At 29.9% G+C, this 19,209-nt stretch overlaps 1 protein-coding gene across 2 annotated transcripts in view; it reads right to left on the minus strand.

Moving 5' to 3' along the window:
• The window catches only part of LOC143256532 (hemocytin-like), a 157,067-nt gene that overhangs the window by 13,118 nt on the left and 124,740 nt on the right, over positions 1-19,209 (minus strand). For both annotated transcript variants that reach the window (XM_076513879.1, XM_076513878.1), the window contains exons 61-73: positions 18,866-18,988; positions 17,913-18,172; positions 17,483-17,694; positions 15,365-15,567; positions 14,211-14,390; positions 13,581-13,801; positions 12,891-13,092; positions 8,573-8,706; positions 6,399-6,624; positions 4,768-4,938; positions 4,120-4,145; positions 2,020-2,188; positions 474-590 (exon numbers count right to left, since the gene is read on the minus strand). In XM_076513879.1, the coding sequence (XP_076369994.1) occupies positions 474-590; positions 2,020-2,188; positions 4,120-4,145; positions 4,768-4,938; positions 6,399-6,624; positions 8,573-8,706; positions 12,891-13,092; positions 13,581-13,801; positions 14,211-14,390; positions 15,365-15,567; positions 17,483-17,694; positions 17,913-18,172; positions 18,866-18,988 (2,244 nt within the window). The remainder of the gene's footprint in view (positions 1-473; positions 591-2,019; positions 2,189-4,119; positions 4,146-4,767; positions 4,939-6,398; positions 6,625-8,572; positions 8,707-12,890; positions 13,093-13,580; positions 13,802-14,210; positions 14,391-15,364; positions 15,568-17,482; positions 17,695-17,912; positions 18,173-18,865; positions 18,989-19,209) is intronic.

Consider the following 19,209-nt stretch of genomic DNA (forward strand, 5'->3'; position numbering starts at 1 on the left):
ATGCTTACTTTTTGAATAACTGTCCCTAACTTTACTGTGTTTTTACAGTACATTTGGTCACTTTAAATAACTACTTTTTAAATAACTTGCATCAACTTTAAAGCGTTATTACTGTATGTCAGGTCACTTTAGAATAACTCTTGTCAATTTTATTGTGTTGTTATAGGTCTGGTCACTTAGTTTAGGTTACTCTTAAATAAACTTAACTATAGTGTTTTTACGTTATCCCAGTTCACTTTAGATTATTCACTTTTAGACTATCAAGTACATTTTCCAGCTTTACTTGGATGGTATAGCATTGTATTTTAAGAGTGCCTTATCAATCTTATTTGCTTGATTCTATACATTGAATATCTTACATCAATAACTAATTATAATATCTTAAAAACAAGTTATCTTTTAGTACTTTCACTTAAAGATTCTGTGTCAGAACTTCACAATATTGAAGTGATGAAACATACAATAATACATACCACATTCATAGGAGTTACAGACGCCAGATGCTTCTTTGGTTCGAGAAAGTTTGGCTACTTGTCCAGGCAAACACTCTGGCACTACAGGAGCAGGGCATGCCGTTGGTTGAATAGGTTCTATAAATTTAATCAGATGATATTAAATTTCATAAGTTCAAATTAAAAAAAAGAAAAAATAATTATAAAATATTTAAAAGAATGCTTATAAAGACAATCTTGAGAGCACAATAAACACAAGTAATAAACAGATGAAGAATAGTTATTACCCAGTTTATTTTCCAGTACTAAACCATAAAAGACACTCTACAGGTAATACATTAGATAGATAAATTTCCATGACTAGTGGGTGGTTTTTACAGTCCTTACAATAAAGAGAGTTCACTTTTCACAACACTATAATAACATTATAATTAACTTTTTTATTTTAGATATAAAAAAAAATGTATGTCTAAGTAATCTTACGTGCAGATCGTATAAAACTGACCTTAAAACCCTATAATATAATTATAAAAAGATGTTCTTAAGAACACTGCACTGACATTGTTCCTAAAATTTGTTTAAGACAGAAAATCCTGAAGCTCTTCAGAAAAGTTTATTGAAATTTATGCATTTTTATAAAATTAATATTCTGCCTTTACATAATTTATGAGAAAGAACTGGTTTTGGACAGAATAAACAATATAGCTTTTCACATCCTTAATATAAATGTTAACATTTTTTTATGAACCCAAGATGACGTGAAACAATCTATGTTATTATTCCTCAGAAATGCTCTTGCACTAACAGAGCACGTGTCCATAAATGTGTTGTTAAAAGACAATGAAAGAGGATTTTAACTTGATGAAAACTTGCAACACATGATTTAATCATTGACCTTATTCACTTCAGGAGTTTTTAACATATTCTTATTTACGATTCTCCTTAAGTAAAATCTGTAAAAATGTAAACTGTATGCTGGATATAGTTTGTAACTTTCTGAAAAACTGTTTCTTTATTAGGATCACATTTTGAACCAGAAGGAAGTTGACAGAAAAGGTTGAAAACACGAATTAATCCCAAAAATATAAAAATATTGACAATAATATATTTAAATGGCCAATTACAAAAGAAAAAGAAATAAAACAAACCAAGCTACTCATGATTTGCATTAAGCAAGCAACAGATACAATGAAAGATAACTTCTACAAAGGACTGCTGATAAGGGGGGGATGACCCCCAGTTCCAAGGTCATCAGGAGATCGACATGAAAGCTTGACAAGTTGACTTTTCTGAGTGAATTAAAAACTTTGCCATAAAAAATAGATTAAGAAAATTGCATTTTACAGTTCACTGGTATATGGAGATCCATACATACACGATTACCTTCAGGCCTAGGATAACTCTTGGTAATCTGCTTCTACCTATTCTTAACATAAAGGAACAATTGATTTTCTTTTGGCACAGAGACATAAAGAACTAAGTAACAAAAAGTTCTCATTTTAGTCCAATAAATCTTTACTTAAGATAAATTAAACTTCAAGTACATTATTGAGCTATACAAACATACCACAAATAAATCTGGGGCAACATGTTCCATTTTCTGCAGGGATAGTGATTAATGTTTCATCTTTATAACAAACTGGAGGTGAAGCACATAGTTCTTGCAAACAATCCACTCTATAACTGGAGGAACAATGGCATCGCTGACATGCCCCTTCTGTCCAAGTATCTCCTGGCTAAAAATTATTATATCACAAAATGAAACTTAATAAGATTCAATAGTAACAGTTTAAATATTCAATACCTACTGTAGATTTGATTTTAGTTTAGTTTTGAATATTAAACACTTCATGTCTTTAATAAACTGTAATAGTTGTTGTCATCTTTATTTATGAATAAAATAAGTTAATCATCATTGAAAGTTGCTTATGTTCAGGTAAATAATGTTATAAAGTCATATAATAACCAATAACAACATAATGTTATAAAGTCATATAATAACCAATAACAACATAATGTTATAAAGTCATATAATAACCAATAACAACATAATGTTATAAAGTCATATAATAACCAATAACAACAATGCCAGCCAAATCCCAAGATACTAGAAAATACAATTTTACTATAAAACTTATTTATAATACTTTACTTATGATATAACAGTTTGTCAGGTTCCATTCAATAAAAGGAACATTCTATAATTTAATTGTGTTGCTACTTGTTTTGTTATTAAGCACAAAGCTATACAAAGGGTTATTTTTGCTCTACCCATTACAAGTATTGAAACTTGGTCTATAGCAGTAGAAGGCCACAAACACACCACTGTGCCACTGGGGGACAATACTGTTGACAACAATTTACTTTTGGTAGTTTGCATAACTTCAAATGAGACATACATAACTTGGTAGTTTGTTTATTTAGAGTTTTTAAGTCATACATGTAAAACATACTCAAGAATTTAAATATAACAGAACCTAAAATAACTACCAATATTTTATGATTTTAGAGAACAGTTAACAACAAACATCTTCATGATTTATAGAAAATATTTATATTAAAATTGCTGAAACTTATTTAAATTAATGAATGCTCTCATGGATAAAGAATTGAGTAACATTTAAATAGTATATTAATAAAATTTGTTATTCCTGTATTATCTTTATGTAAATGAAGATGGAAATATGATAGGACAAAATGATTACATTAATTCAAGCTTGTTAAGAAATAAATGGAAAGTTTAAAGAATGATAACTCTTATGGGCCAGATGATATTTCCCTAAAGATCTGAAGGAAGCTAAAAATTCAATGTGTGAAATACTATTTTTTTGTAAATCCTTAAGTAATAGGAAAGTGCCAAAAAATTTGAGGTTAGCTAATATCACTCCTCTTTTCAAGGGAAGTAATAAAAATTGTTTCAGTAATTACAGGCCTGTTAGTCTTCCATCAGTTGTGAAAACGTATTAAGGAAATTGATAAAAGAAGCTTTCCAAAGCCATTTTAAAAATTTAGAATTCTACTGGATAGTCAATATGGTTTCACAAAGGGAAAATCTTATCTTATAAATATCTTCACATGCTTTTAAAAGGTTACTGTTTATGCAAATGAGGTTAAGAGTTTAGATTTGATGTATCTAGATTTTCAGAACATGTTCGACAAAATGTCATATAAAAGGCTTGTAAAAAAATTAACTCTGTAGGTTTGTGGGTTATGTTAGGTAATTGGATATAAGAGTGGCTGGATGAAAGCAAACAGAGAATTGTTATAAATGAAGTCAAACTGGACTAATGTTACAAGTGGTGTACTTCAGGGCTCAATCTTAGGACATTCGGTCTTTTTGATTTACATTAATGGCAAAGATGAAGGAATAGTCAATAAATTACTTTAACTTACAGATGATATTAAGGTCTTGGCTATTGTCCCTAAACATTATGTTACATTCAAATGAAATAGAAACCCAAAAACCCGAATGCTTTCGAAAGGTGAACCTTTCTTCTTCAGGAGCAAACTGAGAGTGGTCAGCTTGCCCCTGAAGAAGAAAGGTCCACCTTTCAAAATTGCTCAGTTTATAAGGTTTCTATTTCATTTTTGTCAAGACTTCTTGGACTTACATGTTTTTAGAACATCATGAATGTTACATTCAAAGGTAGCTCAGAAACATACTCACCACATGACCTTCTTCATCACATGTTTCTAAAGTAAAAAAAAAAAAAAATTTAAGTTAGTTATTATACAAACTGTAATAAATTTAAGAGTTCTTAATCTTATTTGAAAATAATGATAGAAGTAATTCAAATGCATTTGTTAAATATTTCAGAATTATACAGACCACATCTACAAAATGAGTTATATTGAATCTACACACTTAAGTTATATCTAAATAATCCACATTAATACACATATTTTGTACTGTTACTGTTCTGGACGTAATGAGCTATACTGCACATATTAACTGAGTAAAGACTGCCATATGAAAATAAAAAGTTTAAGATTTGTTTTAATGCAATGTTAAAAAATGAGTTTTTGTACTCTATAAACCAGGGTATTGAGTTTAATATTCATGAATCTCATATATTTTAATTTTGGTGAAAATAACATCTAAAAATTAAAATTATATTTTTTCTTAGCCTATAAATTACTTTCTAGAAAAATGAAAATAAAGTTAACCCATATTTCATAGCTAAATAAAAAAAATAATTTTATTTAACAGTTATTATTTAAATATATATGATTTTGTATACAAAAAAAATTGTAAGGATGTCATAACAAACTTGATACTTCGCTGTGACTACAAATCACATTTCAAACAACACACCACATTGAGCTGCAGGAATACACTGATCTCCACGTAGTGCCTTTCCTTCTGGGCAGAAACATCCATCCACCTTAATCTCATGACAATCCATTTCCATGGTAGTGTTATCACAAGTTTCTGGGCAAGCATCATGACACTGAAAGTATTCCATACCTTCTGGACACGTAACATCTACAGAAAAAAACATCCCCAAAATAGACTTGATTTACATGCAGGGTCTTCAAACACTAGCAGGTGTTATAAACACACCACACTGTTACAAAATTAACATGTACTAAAATATTTTTCCCCTACACAATCTTTCTGTTATTAACTGAAAAGAATAATGCACAAAGCATGTTATCAGATATAAATTTTTAAAGAATTATGAGGACATATGGAAAACAAAAATGTCATAATCGTTATCACACACTCTTACTTTAATTTTCTTTCTTTTGAAGACATTATCACAGCATAGTTACATCTGTTTGTTCCAACTTAATGAAAGAGCTGGTTAGACATTGTGTTTGAAAGGTTTCTTTCCACCATTAGGTTTATCAAATGTGATGATGTCATATCTATAAACAGTGCAAGTTCCCTTTTCTCATCACTACAATTAAGTTATTTGCAACTGATAAGAAAGTATATCAAGTTATATTCCAGTTATTCATTAACTGAATGTACACAGAGTTGGCCTGTTGTAGAAGGAATATTAACTATAACTCTAAAATTATTACTTGGATCTACACAAAGTGTGACAAGCTGTAAGAACAATGTACATGTTTGTTGTGTGCATAACATCACTGTAAACTACTGATTTTGGTTTAGCAGTGAAAGTTCAATATGAAGGGTGATATGCACATAAAATCATACTATATTCAAATAGAAATAAATTTTTAAAAGTGTTTCCTTGAATGTATGTCTAATTCACAGTTATATCAAAGTTAACTTACTAACAAAATGTGTTAAAAAAATACAAAACGTCCATAAATGTTTTGTGCAGCTATTTATATAATATTTTTAATATAAAAATGTAAGTTGGTTCAAATTACTTAAGTATTAAACACTTTTAATATATAGGCCTAAAACAATATTATAAATGTAGACTAATAACTTAAAAATCTTAAAAAAGTACCTTTAGCATAATATAAATATTACATTGATTGGTCTCAAGATATGTATTTTATAAAAGGTTAGCACATCTTTTATAATCACATTTAAAAATACAAACAGAAAACATCTATACCAACACTTTTAAAACAAATTATAATTTTTCCACGAGATTTCTAACACTCCAAAAAACAGGTACAAAACTTTCCCTTCTTGTTTGAGCTTAAACTAACAATATCCTGTTTAAAATAATGTAGCTTAAACTAACAATATCCTGTTTAAAATAATGTAGCTTAAACTAACAATATCCTGTTTAAAATAATGTAGCTTAAACTAACAATATCCTGTTTAAAATAATGTCCTAACACTGAATTTTACAAACTTTACTTGACCTTTGTTTACAAAATGTCCTAACACTGAATTTTACAAACTTTAATTGACCTTTTCCAAAAATCTCAATAGAAAACTTGAAAGTTATTTATTTGGATGCATTTTACTCTAATGAAATACATGGTAAACATTGTGAAATCTAATTAACTTACTGCAGCCATATTTTTCAATCCAATCTTTAACGGTTTCACCCGCTTGGCAGCACTGGCGAGCGTATTCCATTAAAGCTTTACACACAGAAGTCTTCATGTCACCTCCATGAGAAATATCATAACGACATGCTTGGTTATACAATTCTGGAGCTACAAGAGGATGGCAAGACTTGAACTCTTCATTCCATAGTTCATTGCAGACAGCTGGTGGGACCGTAACATTTGGCTACATGAATTACAAGTGGTTAATTATTTTTATCAATTGAATAATTTATAATAAAAAAATTTTAGTTGAAAAGAATTTAAAAAAGTTACTTATTGTATTAACCCTTTTGCAAGAGGCTCAGGATAATATTCACAAGTTTGTCTGCACATTTTATCTATACTCAATAAATTTTAGTATAATTCTATGGCATCAATGTAGTAATTTATGATTGTTTGGTTATTTGACTGTATATATAAAACTTAAAAAATTATTTCATTTCATATCCTTCGCGTGTGAAACTTTAAAACACTTAGCAGTAACTGAGAACAAAGGTCATAACTAGAACTAACTATTTGCTTTGCTTCTTTATTTTGAGAAAAATAACTTTGAGAAATTATTTGCACATAGTAATAATAAATATATATATATATATATTTACAGAGTATTGTAACTGAAATGTGACTATATTTTATATTAATACACAGCCATGACAAGTCACTCTGTAAAGACTAAATTTAGGCCAGTTTTATATTAGTTGATACAACAACATTAGTGCATGTGGCCCATATCAATACAATTTCTGTAATTTTAGCCTGGCATGACTGGAAGGTAAATATAATAAATATATATAAACATATAATACTACAAGATTTAAGCTACTTAGTTGAAACACTTATGTGTTATGTTTTTGTCCTATCATTTGTTGTCATTTTAGAATGTAAAAAGCATAATTTAATTTCATAATTGTTTATGGTTGTTACAAGATCAGTAAAGTTGATAGACCTCATTTGGTTAGGGTAGATGTAATAACACACAAAATATAAAGTTTTACTGACAACAAACAATTGAGATCCATTTTGTATGTTTTAAGAGATTAAAGTAACAACATACAAGATTTTTGAGATGAAAAATAGTTTTTAATCATAACACAAAAAATCACTTTGCACTTGGCCTAGTAATGAAACAGACTCAATATTTTCACAAACAAATCTTCAGTAAAAATATCTAGTAAAGAATCTGATTTGTTGTATACAAAATATTTGCAATCTTTACTAAAAGTCTACCACATTTTGTGAAGGTAAACATACTGCATCATTAGGTATAGTATAAATACATAACTTGTGTATATTATACCAAGCCCTTCACAAAAGGGTTAACTGGATGTTACACGGTCATAAACATGTACTAATCTCATTACACAAGTAAAGATTAGATGTTACAATGGCTAGAAGCTGGTATCACTTTGGTTCTTAGTCTGTGGAAAGTCCTTTTAAATTTGTGTCTAACATAACTGCTAATCTAATAATTAAATTCAAGAGATATCTTGGCATTTCCTAAAGATAAGCTTTAACTTATTGTGACCACTTCACAAACACACCTTCTTATAAAACAATTTGTCAACTCCTAACAGATGATACAGATATGTATACAAATTTGTATGAGCTACAGATTTTCCTCTGTTGTACACATCCTACAGAAATAATTGGAACAGTTGGTCACATATGTTTCTTTGTATTAGAGGATATCACACTTGTACTCTTTGTCTGTTTTGAAACTGTGTTCAATTTTTTCCAAATAGGTCTTGTGTGAACATGTTAAGAAATCCTTCTTCAATTATAACAGACAGTAAGAGGTTGGCAAGTTTGGTAAATTGACAAAGGTTAATGCACCTAAAGATTTCATAATTGTTTGTTTTCTTTATCTCCCTTGTTTAACTTATTCTCAGTACAACTGTCCTGAACATGCATTTTACAGATATAATATCTGTATACTACAAGACTAAATCTGTGTCTAACTTAATTCATACTGTAAACATTAAATCAACACAGGTCATAGTGTTTCCTAAAAACAAATTTTTAACCTATAACAACAAACACACTTATAATTCAATTTGTTGATTCACAATTAAACTTTAATAATATACAAAGAATCCTCTTCCTATTCTCTAGAAACATGTGTGATAACCTACCAGTTTTTCAAATGATGTTTTGCATTCCTGTAGGTTTCCTTCTCTTAGCCAACTACACACAAACTCTCCAGTATCACTAACAACTGTTCCATTTTTTGTTTTCATGTCATCATCACGTTTGAAATTACAATTACCTAAGAAAGAATTTAAATGAAATTCAGTATAGTTCAGTTAATCTCACAAGTTCTCCAAGTCTATCATGCTCACACAACTAATTAATTATTCTTTATCAGTTGATTGTGGCAAAAATTATTTGTGGTTAAATGCAATGAAATCTGCATTAGCCACACTGCTTAAAGTATTAAACTTATGCTAGTGGGTAAATTGAGGCTGTTGAATGTAAGTGTATTATATTTGAGATACTATAGCAGTATAATGAAGCTGTGAATGTAAGAATGATAACTTTGAAGCATCTGATATCAAAGCAACCACCCCATCAACATTTATACTACATATTGTATATATAAAAAACAAGAAGTTTTATCTCCAGGAGATTTATGTTGAAAATTAATACAAAAAGAAAAACAAAAACCACTAGTATGTAGCATTGCACTGACAATAATCATCAATCTTGTTTTACATAACAATTTATATGACTAAAATAGTGAGTAATACTATTTTCATATTGTAAAATTGTATTATACATATACTGGTGTGTATGAAACATAAGACTCAATGTAATCATGAACCACTGAGCCTTAACACTTCTCGAGTGGTCACAATCACTTTTTTTTGTCTGCATGCCTGGACTGTTATTGTTGTTCCTCTCTGGGACTGGCAGGAAAGAAGATGATACTAGTTTGATTTCTGTTTTCTTAAAGCCTGGGATGCCATTTCAAGTAACTTAGATTTGACTTAAGTAGGACTGTCTCTGATTGGATAAAATTACTCTTTCATTGTCTCAAGAAAAAGTTCCCACATAAAACATGGATAATGTGAGTGATGTGCAGGATGCACATTCTACACCAGCAATGCAATAAGATAAAGGTAAATGAGAAATTAAACCTAAAATATATTAAAATGTGTTGACAGTTCATTGGGTGGTCCTAGCATTATATATTTATTTGTATGAGTAGATTTCTATTCTCAATGAACACTACGTACAACTTTGGATAAAAAGTTAATTTACTCAACCTAGTATTTTAGCTTATGCCTTTTTTGAAGGTCAATGAGCATTACAGATTCCAAACTGATTTTAGATTAAAATAACCAAAAGAAAGAGAACTACAAAAATGTAAGAGAACAGTACTTATAAAACATGCTAAAAGTGTTGTTAAATGGATTAGAATTGCTGATAATAATGATAAAAGTTAATAAAAAAATATTAATTGAAGAAACGGTTTTGTAGGGGCTAAGCATTTTATCTGTTAATGGAAAGGCACCTGTGAAGAAAATTTTCACAAATCTGTAATTTCACTTGATAAAGTGTCTCATTGATGGAGATGTGATGGTCAGTGATGACTTTTTTGTTGTCAAGATCAAAGAGTAATAATGAATTTCTATTCACTTGCCAATCACCACACTTGCTAATGCAAAGCAAAACTCAATATGTTGAATCTGAATCACCTTTAACCTGGCACAGAAGTGCCAGACATTTGCATGCCAAATTAAGAAAAAACCATAAACATTTGTTTTTTTTAAATAAAATTTAAGTTGGTAAGTATTCTACATTATAAGTTCTTATAGTGAAAGTTTTTTTTATGGTAAATACAGATAATACCACTTCATGGAATGTGGTGGGTATAAATAGAGTATAAACCAAAATTATTTCAAACATGGCATACAGTACAAAGTCATTTTTCAATAAATATAGTAATGATGTAGTTTTGTTTTTGCAACTTCAGCATGTTAAACAAGCAAGCCAAAAAACAGTTAATATCACACAAAACAAATATCAGTATGACATACACTACACAGTGAAGGAGATACAATGGCTCTCAGATTTAACTTCCATTTATATACTTCAAAGATGAAACACATTAAGACTAAAACAATGAATTGATACAACTGTTTAAAACCATAATTTCTCCCTATCATCAGGCAACAAGCCACAAGTGTAATGAGTTATTGATTTGCTCAAATATTTAGAAAATACAATTAATTAATAAATCAAGTGCAGAAACAATACATGCTATTAAACACATTATCAACCAAATATATAAACAATAAATGGTATTAAAGACATTATCAATGACATGCCACTAAAAGTTAATAAACCAAATATATAAACAATAAATGCTATTATGGTATTTCTTGCCCATTTGTTTAATTTTCCCCTCTTTTATGAAAAACAGATATTTGCTACTTTAAAATGTCTACCTTCAGTTTCTGAAATACTCCTAAATTATTCCTCAAAAATGGTACTGAAAATCACACTCCTGAACTGAAAGTCGACCCATAGCAATAGAATTCATGGCAACTTTCAATCTCTTTAGTAGTAACTTTCTCAATTTTTGTGAGACAAACTATTGAAAGACAACAACAAAACTGAAACTGTTTGCTCACTTCACCCTGATGAGGTTAACAACTTCGTGCAATACTCTTCTGGCTATTACATCCAATCCTTAACAAACTTAAAAGTTTTAAGTTCGATGAATTTTCCTTTCACTGGAGAAATTTCACTGTTAAAGAGAAAAAAATGTGGGAAGAGAATAAAAGTTTTACAGGAGCCAGCACATGGCGAGCCAATGTCTAAAAGTAGCAGAACTGAGCCACATGCTACTACATGAGAGTAATCTTGAAAATGGAAAATTGTTAAAGTAATGATGAAACCTTGAAGTGGTAGTAACTTCCATTTTTAATCAAGTTTTTTTCAGTTACAGCTTCTTCCCAACCTGACATACAAAATTAGTTGTAGTTTTGTGAAATGTTCATGCATTTCTAATATATTTTCACACAGAACAGTTTTGAAAATACTGCAAGAAATAAACAAAGACATGGTTTGTCAAACGTTACACCGTAACTTCAATAGGTCTTTAATGGTTGATCCGTAGTATTTAAAATAAACAAATATGGGTATTTTTTGTTTATATTTCCTACTGCAGCAGTCTGGTATTTGTGGTGTTAGGTTCGTACTTCTCTTCTTGAGCTTTAAATTAATATATAATTTAGTTAGACAGTATTATAAGTTTACAATAGTGTTTTTAGATATTCCAAATCTGAGCTCAATAATATGTGCTTACTAATTAAATAATTTGCATAATTAAATGGAAGAGAACTGCTTTGTGTTACATTCATGTTCCTAAATGTTTCAGCTCCTTAGTTTGTTCTGGAGTTCAAAACTAGTAATATATACAATAACAGACTATAAACACTTTAAATAGGTTATCAACAACAGGCTACTCAATGTTAATAAACAGAATGTATACATAATAACAGTATTAAAATTATGATTTCCGGAATGAAGCGAGGATCTTCCTACAAAAAGTATTGAAACAAGAATTTAAACTGCAATCACAAATTTATAAAATGCAATCCTTACTTTGGCCAACAGTTAAGTGTATAAAGTTCCCAAAGTACTGCATTTTAAACTTCATAATGTTTAATATTTTGTTAACTTTCTATCGGTCTGATGTGATGAGTCAGTCAGCTGAAACAGTTGTTAGTTTACAGATTTTTAAAAAATTGTATCAATGAATTTATCAATCTTTTCCTACTGTAAGTCAAAGTACAATGCCAGTAGGTTTTGAAGGAAAAGGTTTTTAAGTGTTGTTTTTTTAAAGCAGCCTTTTAGGTGGTCATATTTTTCCTAGTTGATCCCAACTATTAAGTATTACCATAGTTAATGATAAATAGTATAAACAGGTTATCAAAATCACTTTATTTGATGTGATAGGTATTTCCTAAAGCTTGCATTCTAACCTCCACAGCACTCACATACAATATTGAATTGCATAATACAAATACACAGATAACATAGAATGGTAAAGCACCTAACTTCCTCTCTCACCAACATGCTATTAACACAGCTGTATTAGCCATCTTAATTAACTCTGCATATTACTAATTATGGTAGGTTTGGCTTCTTCCAAATTATCTAAAAATGAAACTGAATTATCATAAGATAAATACAAATTTTATTGTAATATTTATTAAGGAAACTTGGTTTATGTCACTGGTGATGATAGTTTTTAAGAAGTAAGTAATAAGAGTCAAGAAGGTATCAAAATATTAAGAGAGTTCAAAATTAATAATCAGATGAAATAAAAAAAGCCAACACTTTTCACACACGTATAAAAAAAATAGCCAACTTTATAACTAAAAATAATTCATGATACAAAATCCCTTGTTTGGAACTGTATTTTGCTCCAGGACTCACCACATAATCCATCGACTTTGTCAAAAAACTTTCGAGAAGGTACCATAATTGAAAATCCACCATTCATCTCAAAGTAACGAACCTGGATGCTGAGGTCAGGAATGATCACAATAGTCGTTTGACCAGGAAATCCAAGAACAGTCATTCCACCAGCATTCTTTGGTAGCTCATCCCATGAAAAAGGCTGTCCATCAAGTCTGACCTGAGGTAGTTAACATCAAATACTGAATACCCTTTAATCTTTAATTTAAAATGTAAATATTTTTACAAGAAAATTCTAGTTTAATAAAACAATTAGCTATTTCTTTATCTAAGAAAAAGACTATTTATCACTAGGTTACGTACAGAAATAAAATGAAAGGTTTTTCTACTGTGTAGCTGAAAGACACAGCAACACCATAAGAACTGTAGATTGGGTTAAAAGCTTAAGCTATCTTGGTACAAAACTAAGTTATGTAAAACTTATTTATTTATAAGAACAGTTCTAGTATTTTTATAAAAGTTATTGTTCTAATAAAAGTAATTTTAATTTTGCTAATGTTTCCTACTAAATCTAGATATGGGTTTCTTTATGCTAGTAGTGTGTCTTGATTATATATTTTTCAAGAATTATTATTTTAAGTTACTATAAATTTACATTATGCATGATGGAAAAGTTGGCATTAAACAGACTACTAAAATCACTCGTACTTTTTCGCCTTTCCGAACAATCACGGTGTGTTTCTTATATGTAACACTTAATGCTGTGATACAAGTGACATCAGAATCAACACTACACATTTCAGTGGTTCCTTCAATCACAAATGTTTTGGTTTTATCAGTTGCAAGAGTAAAAAATCCTGTTGACTGGAAAGGGAAAAACCACCCATCAAATGTCTGGAAGTGAGGATCACCAAACCCTTGACAAATTTCTGTAACAAATAATAAATAACTTAAAGAATATTTTATTATAATGTGTGTATACATTATTTTACATTTCGTTCTTATAAAGACTACATGTAAAAAAAATAAATCATAATATTTAAGAGAAGTACTTATTTCTTATCAAAATGTATGTTTTTTGTGAAACAAGCCTTATAACTATTATGATATAAACGTTTGTGACAAAACAGTAGTTCACATAATTTGAAAACTGCAACTCGGTATTAGCCATTGACTACCCTAAAGTGTTGCCACGATTGTTATAAACTGTTATATGAACAATAAAGCCAGAAACTATTTTTGATAAAAATTAAGCTCTAAAACCATTAAGATCAACAAATCTGACTTATAGTCTCACAAGCTGAAGACTAAACATATGGTACGAACTCAGCTACTTACGGTCAGTACATTGGTCAAGGGCTTTACAGATTTCTCCATCTCTGACAGTACCTGGAGGACAGAAGCAGCCAGGGACACACTCTTTATTACAGACTTCTTGATCATAGATCTGATTTTCACAACTTAGATCACAAGAAGGTCCACAGTCATGCCATTCCATACCAGGTGGACAAGATGGAACTAGAAGTGAGAGACACTTGAAAACTAAGCTAAAATACCTTCAAATTATAAATAATAATAACTTATCAATCTACAGTTAATTCTTTCTCTTATAATCTCACTTATCAAAATAATTAAAAACAACATATACAAATTATCAAAAACATATTAAAATACACTTATTGTATGTTTGTTAGTTAAACATTAGAGCTAAGCTACACAAAAACTTTGAATAAATGCATGCTTCAGACACAAGAAATGCAAATATACTGTGATGCATCTAAAAGCAAACGTTATTATTTATTATCAAATGTTTAAAAAATTAATGTTACACCATGTAACACAAAGTTTGTCCCTGGATAGTATGTGTTATTTCTTAATTGCTTATGTTGTACAAGTGCAGAAAATGGCCATTATTCCCTTCAAACTTTGCATTTGTGACCTGGATAATGAAATTTAGAAATTAACCTATTTTCTATGTAAAAACTGGCAAATTTGCACATTTTCATTTACATAAGGTCTGAATAAAACAATATATGAATCAAGATTTACATGTATTTATACTAAAGTTAAACAAAAATATTTAAAAGCAAGTAGTTTTTTAAGATTTGCAACTGTAATGTAAATAATTTTCACGTATCAGCACTTAAACAGTCTCCCATCATGTTTTCCTTATATGCTCCCAGGTCACAAAAGCAAAGTTTGAAGAGAAAAATAGGTCTTTTCCATTTACTTTAGGCATAAGTAGTTGGAAAATAACACTTTCTGTTTAGGAACAAGAAGAATTTTGTAACATAGTGTTATTTGTATGACAGCACTTATTTTTTCCTCAAAAAGTACATAACTAAAGAACTTTACATTGCTCTTAAAGACAACAAGTCCTAAAGTTTTCAGATTTTGATTATAATTATTTGTAGTTAGGGGTATACTGACTCTCAGAGCAAATGTTTCTATCATAGCCTACATGTTCAATAGTAATTAATTTAATTAATTACCACATCCATGTTTAAGTCTCCACCCTTGTAATGGATGTGCCAGCTTGGTTTCACAGGCTTGAACTAGAGGTAGAAATGCATCACATCTGCAGTCTTCTGTTGATGTGTTCGATTTTTGAAGACACTCACATAAGCTGCTCACACATACCTGAACATGTTTGTCAACTGAAACAACTTTCTGGCATTCATCAAATGGTTCCTCTCTGATTATAAAAATCAAGGTTTCAACATTAGAAGACAATTACATGTCTCAGAAGTTATAATATATCAAACACAATTTTTTTGATTATCTTTAATTAAATTTAAATACAGATACATACGTATGTGTGTCTACATATAAGTTAATAATTCTAGTGCTATAACATATATTAATTATAGATAGGTAATCAAATCAGCAATATATAACAATAACGAAATTAGGATAATCAAAATGTTCACAGTTTTATCATCATTAACTCATAGTGCCCCCAGTGACACAGCAGTATGTCTGCAGACTCACACCTCTAGAAACTGGGGTTCAATACACATGGTGGGCAGAGCACAGATAGCCCTTTGTGTAGTTTTGTGCTTAATTCTAAACACTGAAACAAACGGACAGATTAACTCATGAGAGAAAAAGTCTATTGTCATAGCTCCCAAATGCACTGGGGATGTTCCATCTATCAGACAAGATCCAAATGCAGACATCAAACTAGTCAACAGGTGTGGAAAATTAATTAAGAGTTAGAAGCTGAGATATTGTGGGTTCAAGCACTCAACTCACAACCCTTAACTGCTTCTTCACAGTTGCTGTTTGACAACTGCATTTAGGGGTTAGTGATAATCTTAAGGACTTGTAATGAGAAAACAACATTTTTGGTTCATTTTTTGTCTCATTGTGAAATTTTTTATTTATGTGTGTATGTGTGTGCAAATATATATATACATATACACACATACAAAAATGTTTCAGAGTTGCAAAGTTTTTATGCTAAATATATTACTTAAATCACGAAGTAGAATGTAGTGAGTGACTGTATGTAAATTTCTACCTACTGCAGATTACTTATTCTCTTTAATATAAATATCTACATAACTGACTCTTATGATAATAGTGTATAATCTTTGTGCATTCTCTTGTTTGGGGTAAAAGTTAGTATAAGATTACAACTAAGATAATATAGTAGACAATTCAAAAGTCATTTATTAGTCACTTTCTAGACTAAATATTTAGAACATCAGTCAAAAGAAAATTGTTTACTGTCAGCATTATTTACCAAGAATCAATATTGACACCAACAGAAACAAAAATTAACAATTACCTTCATATACATTCACCTTTTGTGTTTGATATTAAGTTTCAGCTAGACCAAACAATCAGTTTTTTAAACTTTTAATTTTATCAATTATAAAATAAACATATTAGTTCATAAAGATAGTCAATTGTAACTGTAATCCTCAGTTAGCCATGAATAAATAATTTGTTCTACAATGAGAACTAAAATATTTCACATAACAACAAAAGAAATTGAAAAGAACAGTAAGTTATCTTAAAGAGAAATGTTTGTTTGAATTTTGCACAAAGCTACACAAGAGCTATATGTAATAGCTGTCCCTAATTTAGCAGCATAAGACTAGAGGTAAGGTAGCTAGTCATCACATCCACTGCCAATTCTTAGGCTACTCTTTTTACCAATAAATGATAGGTCTGACTGTAACATTATAACACCCCTATGGCTGAAAGAGTTAGCATGTTTGATGTGATGGGGATCCGAAATCACAATCCTCTGATTATGAGTCGAGCTCCCTAACCACCTGGTCATGCCAAGTCCAAAGAAAAAAAAGTAAATAAAAAATTGAGCAATAAGAAATAATAGACCATATAATTATTATTAATATATATATATATATATATATATATCATTCCTATTTTGTTATTTTTATTCCATTTATTATGTTGTTTTGATTAGAACAATGCTCTGTCATCCATTTTTGAGCAACCTCCGTGGGTGATACATTTTTTCCCACAAACTTCTGTTAACTTCTTCTGTGTATATTAATTTTCAAATGAAATATTTTTGGAAATTTATAAATTTATATAACATTTATATAGAGTGCTTCCTATGGTAAGTTTCTCACGTTAAGAGGTTACATGTTTCCAGAGCTTCTGTCATTACATCTACAGGGCAGGTCTGGGGAGCACAACGATCCTTCATTCCAGATGACCAGCTGTCACCAAACTCATTACCAGTGTTTGCTACTTTTCCATCAGGCATTTGCTTGTCATCTTCCTTCTCACCATTGAACAACCCACAGAGACCAGCAACTCGGTACATCATTCCTTTGGATGCCTAAGAAAAATCAATGTGATTATACTTGAGAAAGACTGTCAGAACTTCGGTCATGTTGAATGTAAACTAAATCACAAGATACTCCAAAGCAACAAAAGCAGTATTATTTGTGTCTTGGGGCATTCTTTTATTTTGCCTTTATTATTTATTTAGCTTTGACCATCCTAAAATAGGAATCATTTTTTGGAATCATTAAAACAAAATCAGCTAAAACTTACCCCAACTTTTAAATTCATCCTTTTATCCCACGTGACACTAAAACCATTCACCAGTGACTGAAATATCACCAGGTCACCAATAACTTGAAGAGTGTAATTAGTGCTTTGACGATTCAGTTTGGTGAGCTGGCTAGCTGTGTAGTAATGACCATTTAGCTCAACATTCAGATCAGAATCTAACTTGACAACATCTTTATCCTGGTGGATTTCTAGGCGTTTCTTACAGTCCTTTGGATTACCTAATTCACAGTCTTTGTGGACTAAAAAATAAAAACAAGTCATATTTCATATATGTACGTATACTATATATTACTTTTGAGTAAGTTTACCTTTTAAGGTACATGTCCTTAAAAGCTGAACCCTTCACATATTGTGTCAACAATGCTCCCCCATATAAAGGTGAACAAATTAAAACACATTTAACTTTATATGAAGGTAGCAATGAAACCATGAATGCTAGAAACAGATATTTTATTCTCAATGTTTTAATTACAGTCGAAACATTGAGAATAACAGATCTGGTCATAGCATCCATTGCTATCTTAATATCCATTTGTCAACATGGATAATACTTACACATAACTTCAATAAAACTTTTTAATATTATACTTTCTTCTTTAGAAGTATCACGTTTTTTTTATAGACATTCATTCAGAAGAATATAAAAATTTATTTATTAATTCAGAATATAATGAAATTTTTAGTACATTTTTAATTAATTACATGTTAAAAACACATTTTGAAAATTAGCTCTGTTGAGAAAACTCACCATAAAATCTTAAAGTTTGCACCACTGATTCATATTTGTGCATAACTGATATAAAACATATTCCACTTACACATGTTAACGATAACCATTCAATTAAAACACATGAAATACTAATACTTCTGGGTGGAGTAACAGTTAATATCATTAACAAAATGCAAGGGTAGAAATAAACCTATTCACTTACTTGTAATATTGAATTCATTGTTGAGAATGTCTTGAAGCACTAAATGGTCACATATATCATATACTAGTTCTTGCCCATCCAGTGTTCGGAGATGATTGTTAATCAACTCGCAGGTTGCGTTTTCTGTACAGAGAATTGTGGAAGTAGTGAACATACAAGTTTGTGTTTACTTTCTAAGATTTCAACTGTTTAAAAGTTTTACTCATTATTTTAAGGTACAACTGATCATTAAAGTAGGGCAAACAATATATATTAAGAAAATTCTGTTAAACACTTCTTATAACCTTCAAGTTGAGTACGAAACAAAAGTATAATGTTATAATCACTAAAAGTACACTTTCAGT

The sequence above is a fragment of the Tachypleus tridentatus genome, chromosome 7 (genome assembly GCF_004210375.1).
Source record: "Tachypleus tridentatus isolate NWPU-2018 chromosome 7, ASM421037v1, whole genome shotgun sequence".
Lineage (NCBI taxonomy): Eukaryota > Metazoa > Arthropoda > Merostomata > Xiphosura > Limulidae > Tachypleus > Tachypleus tridentatus.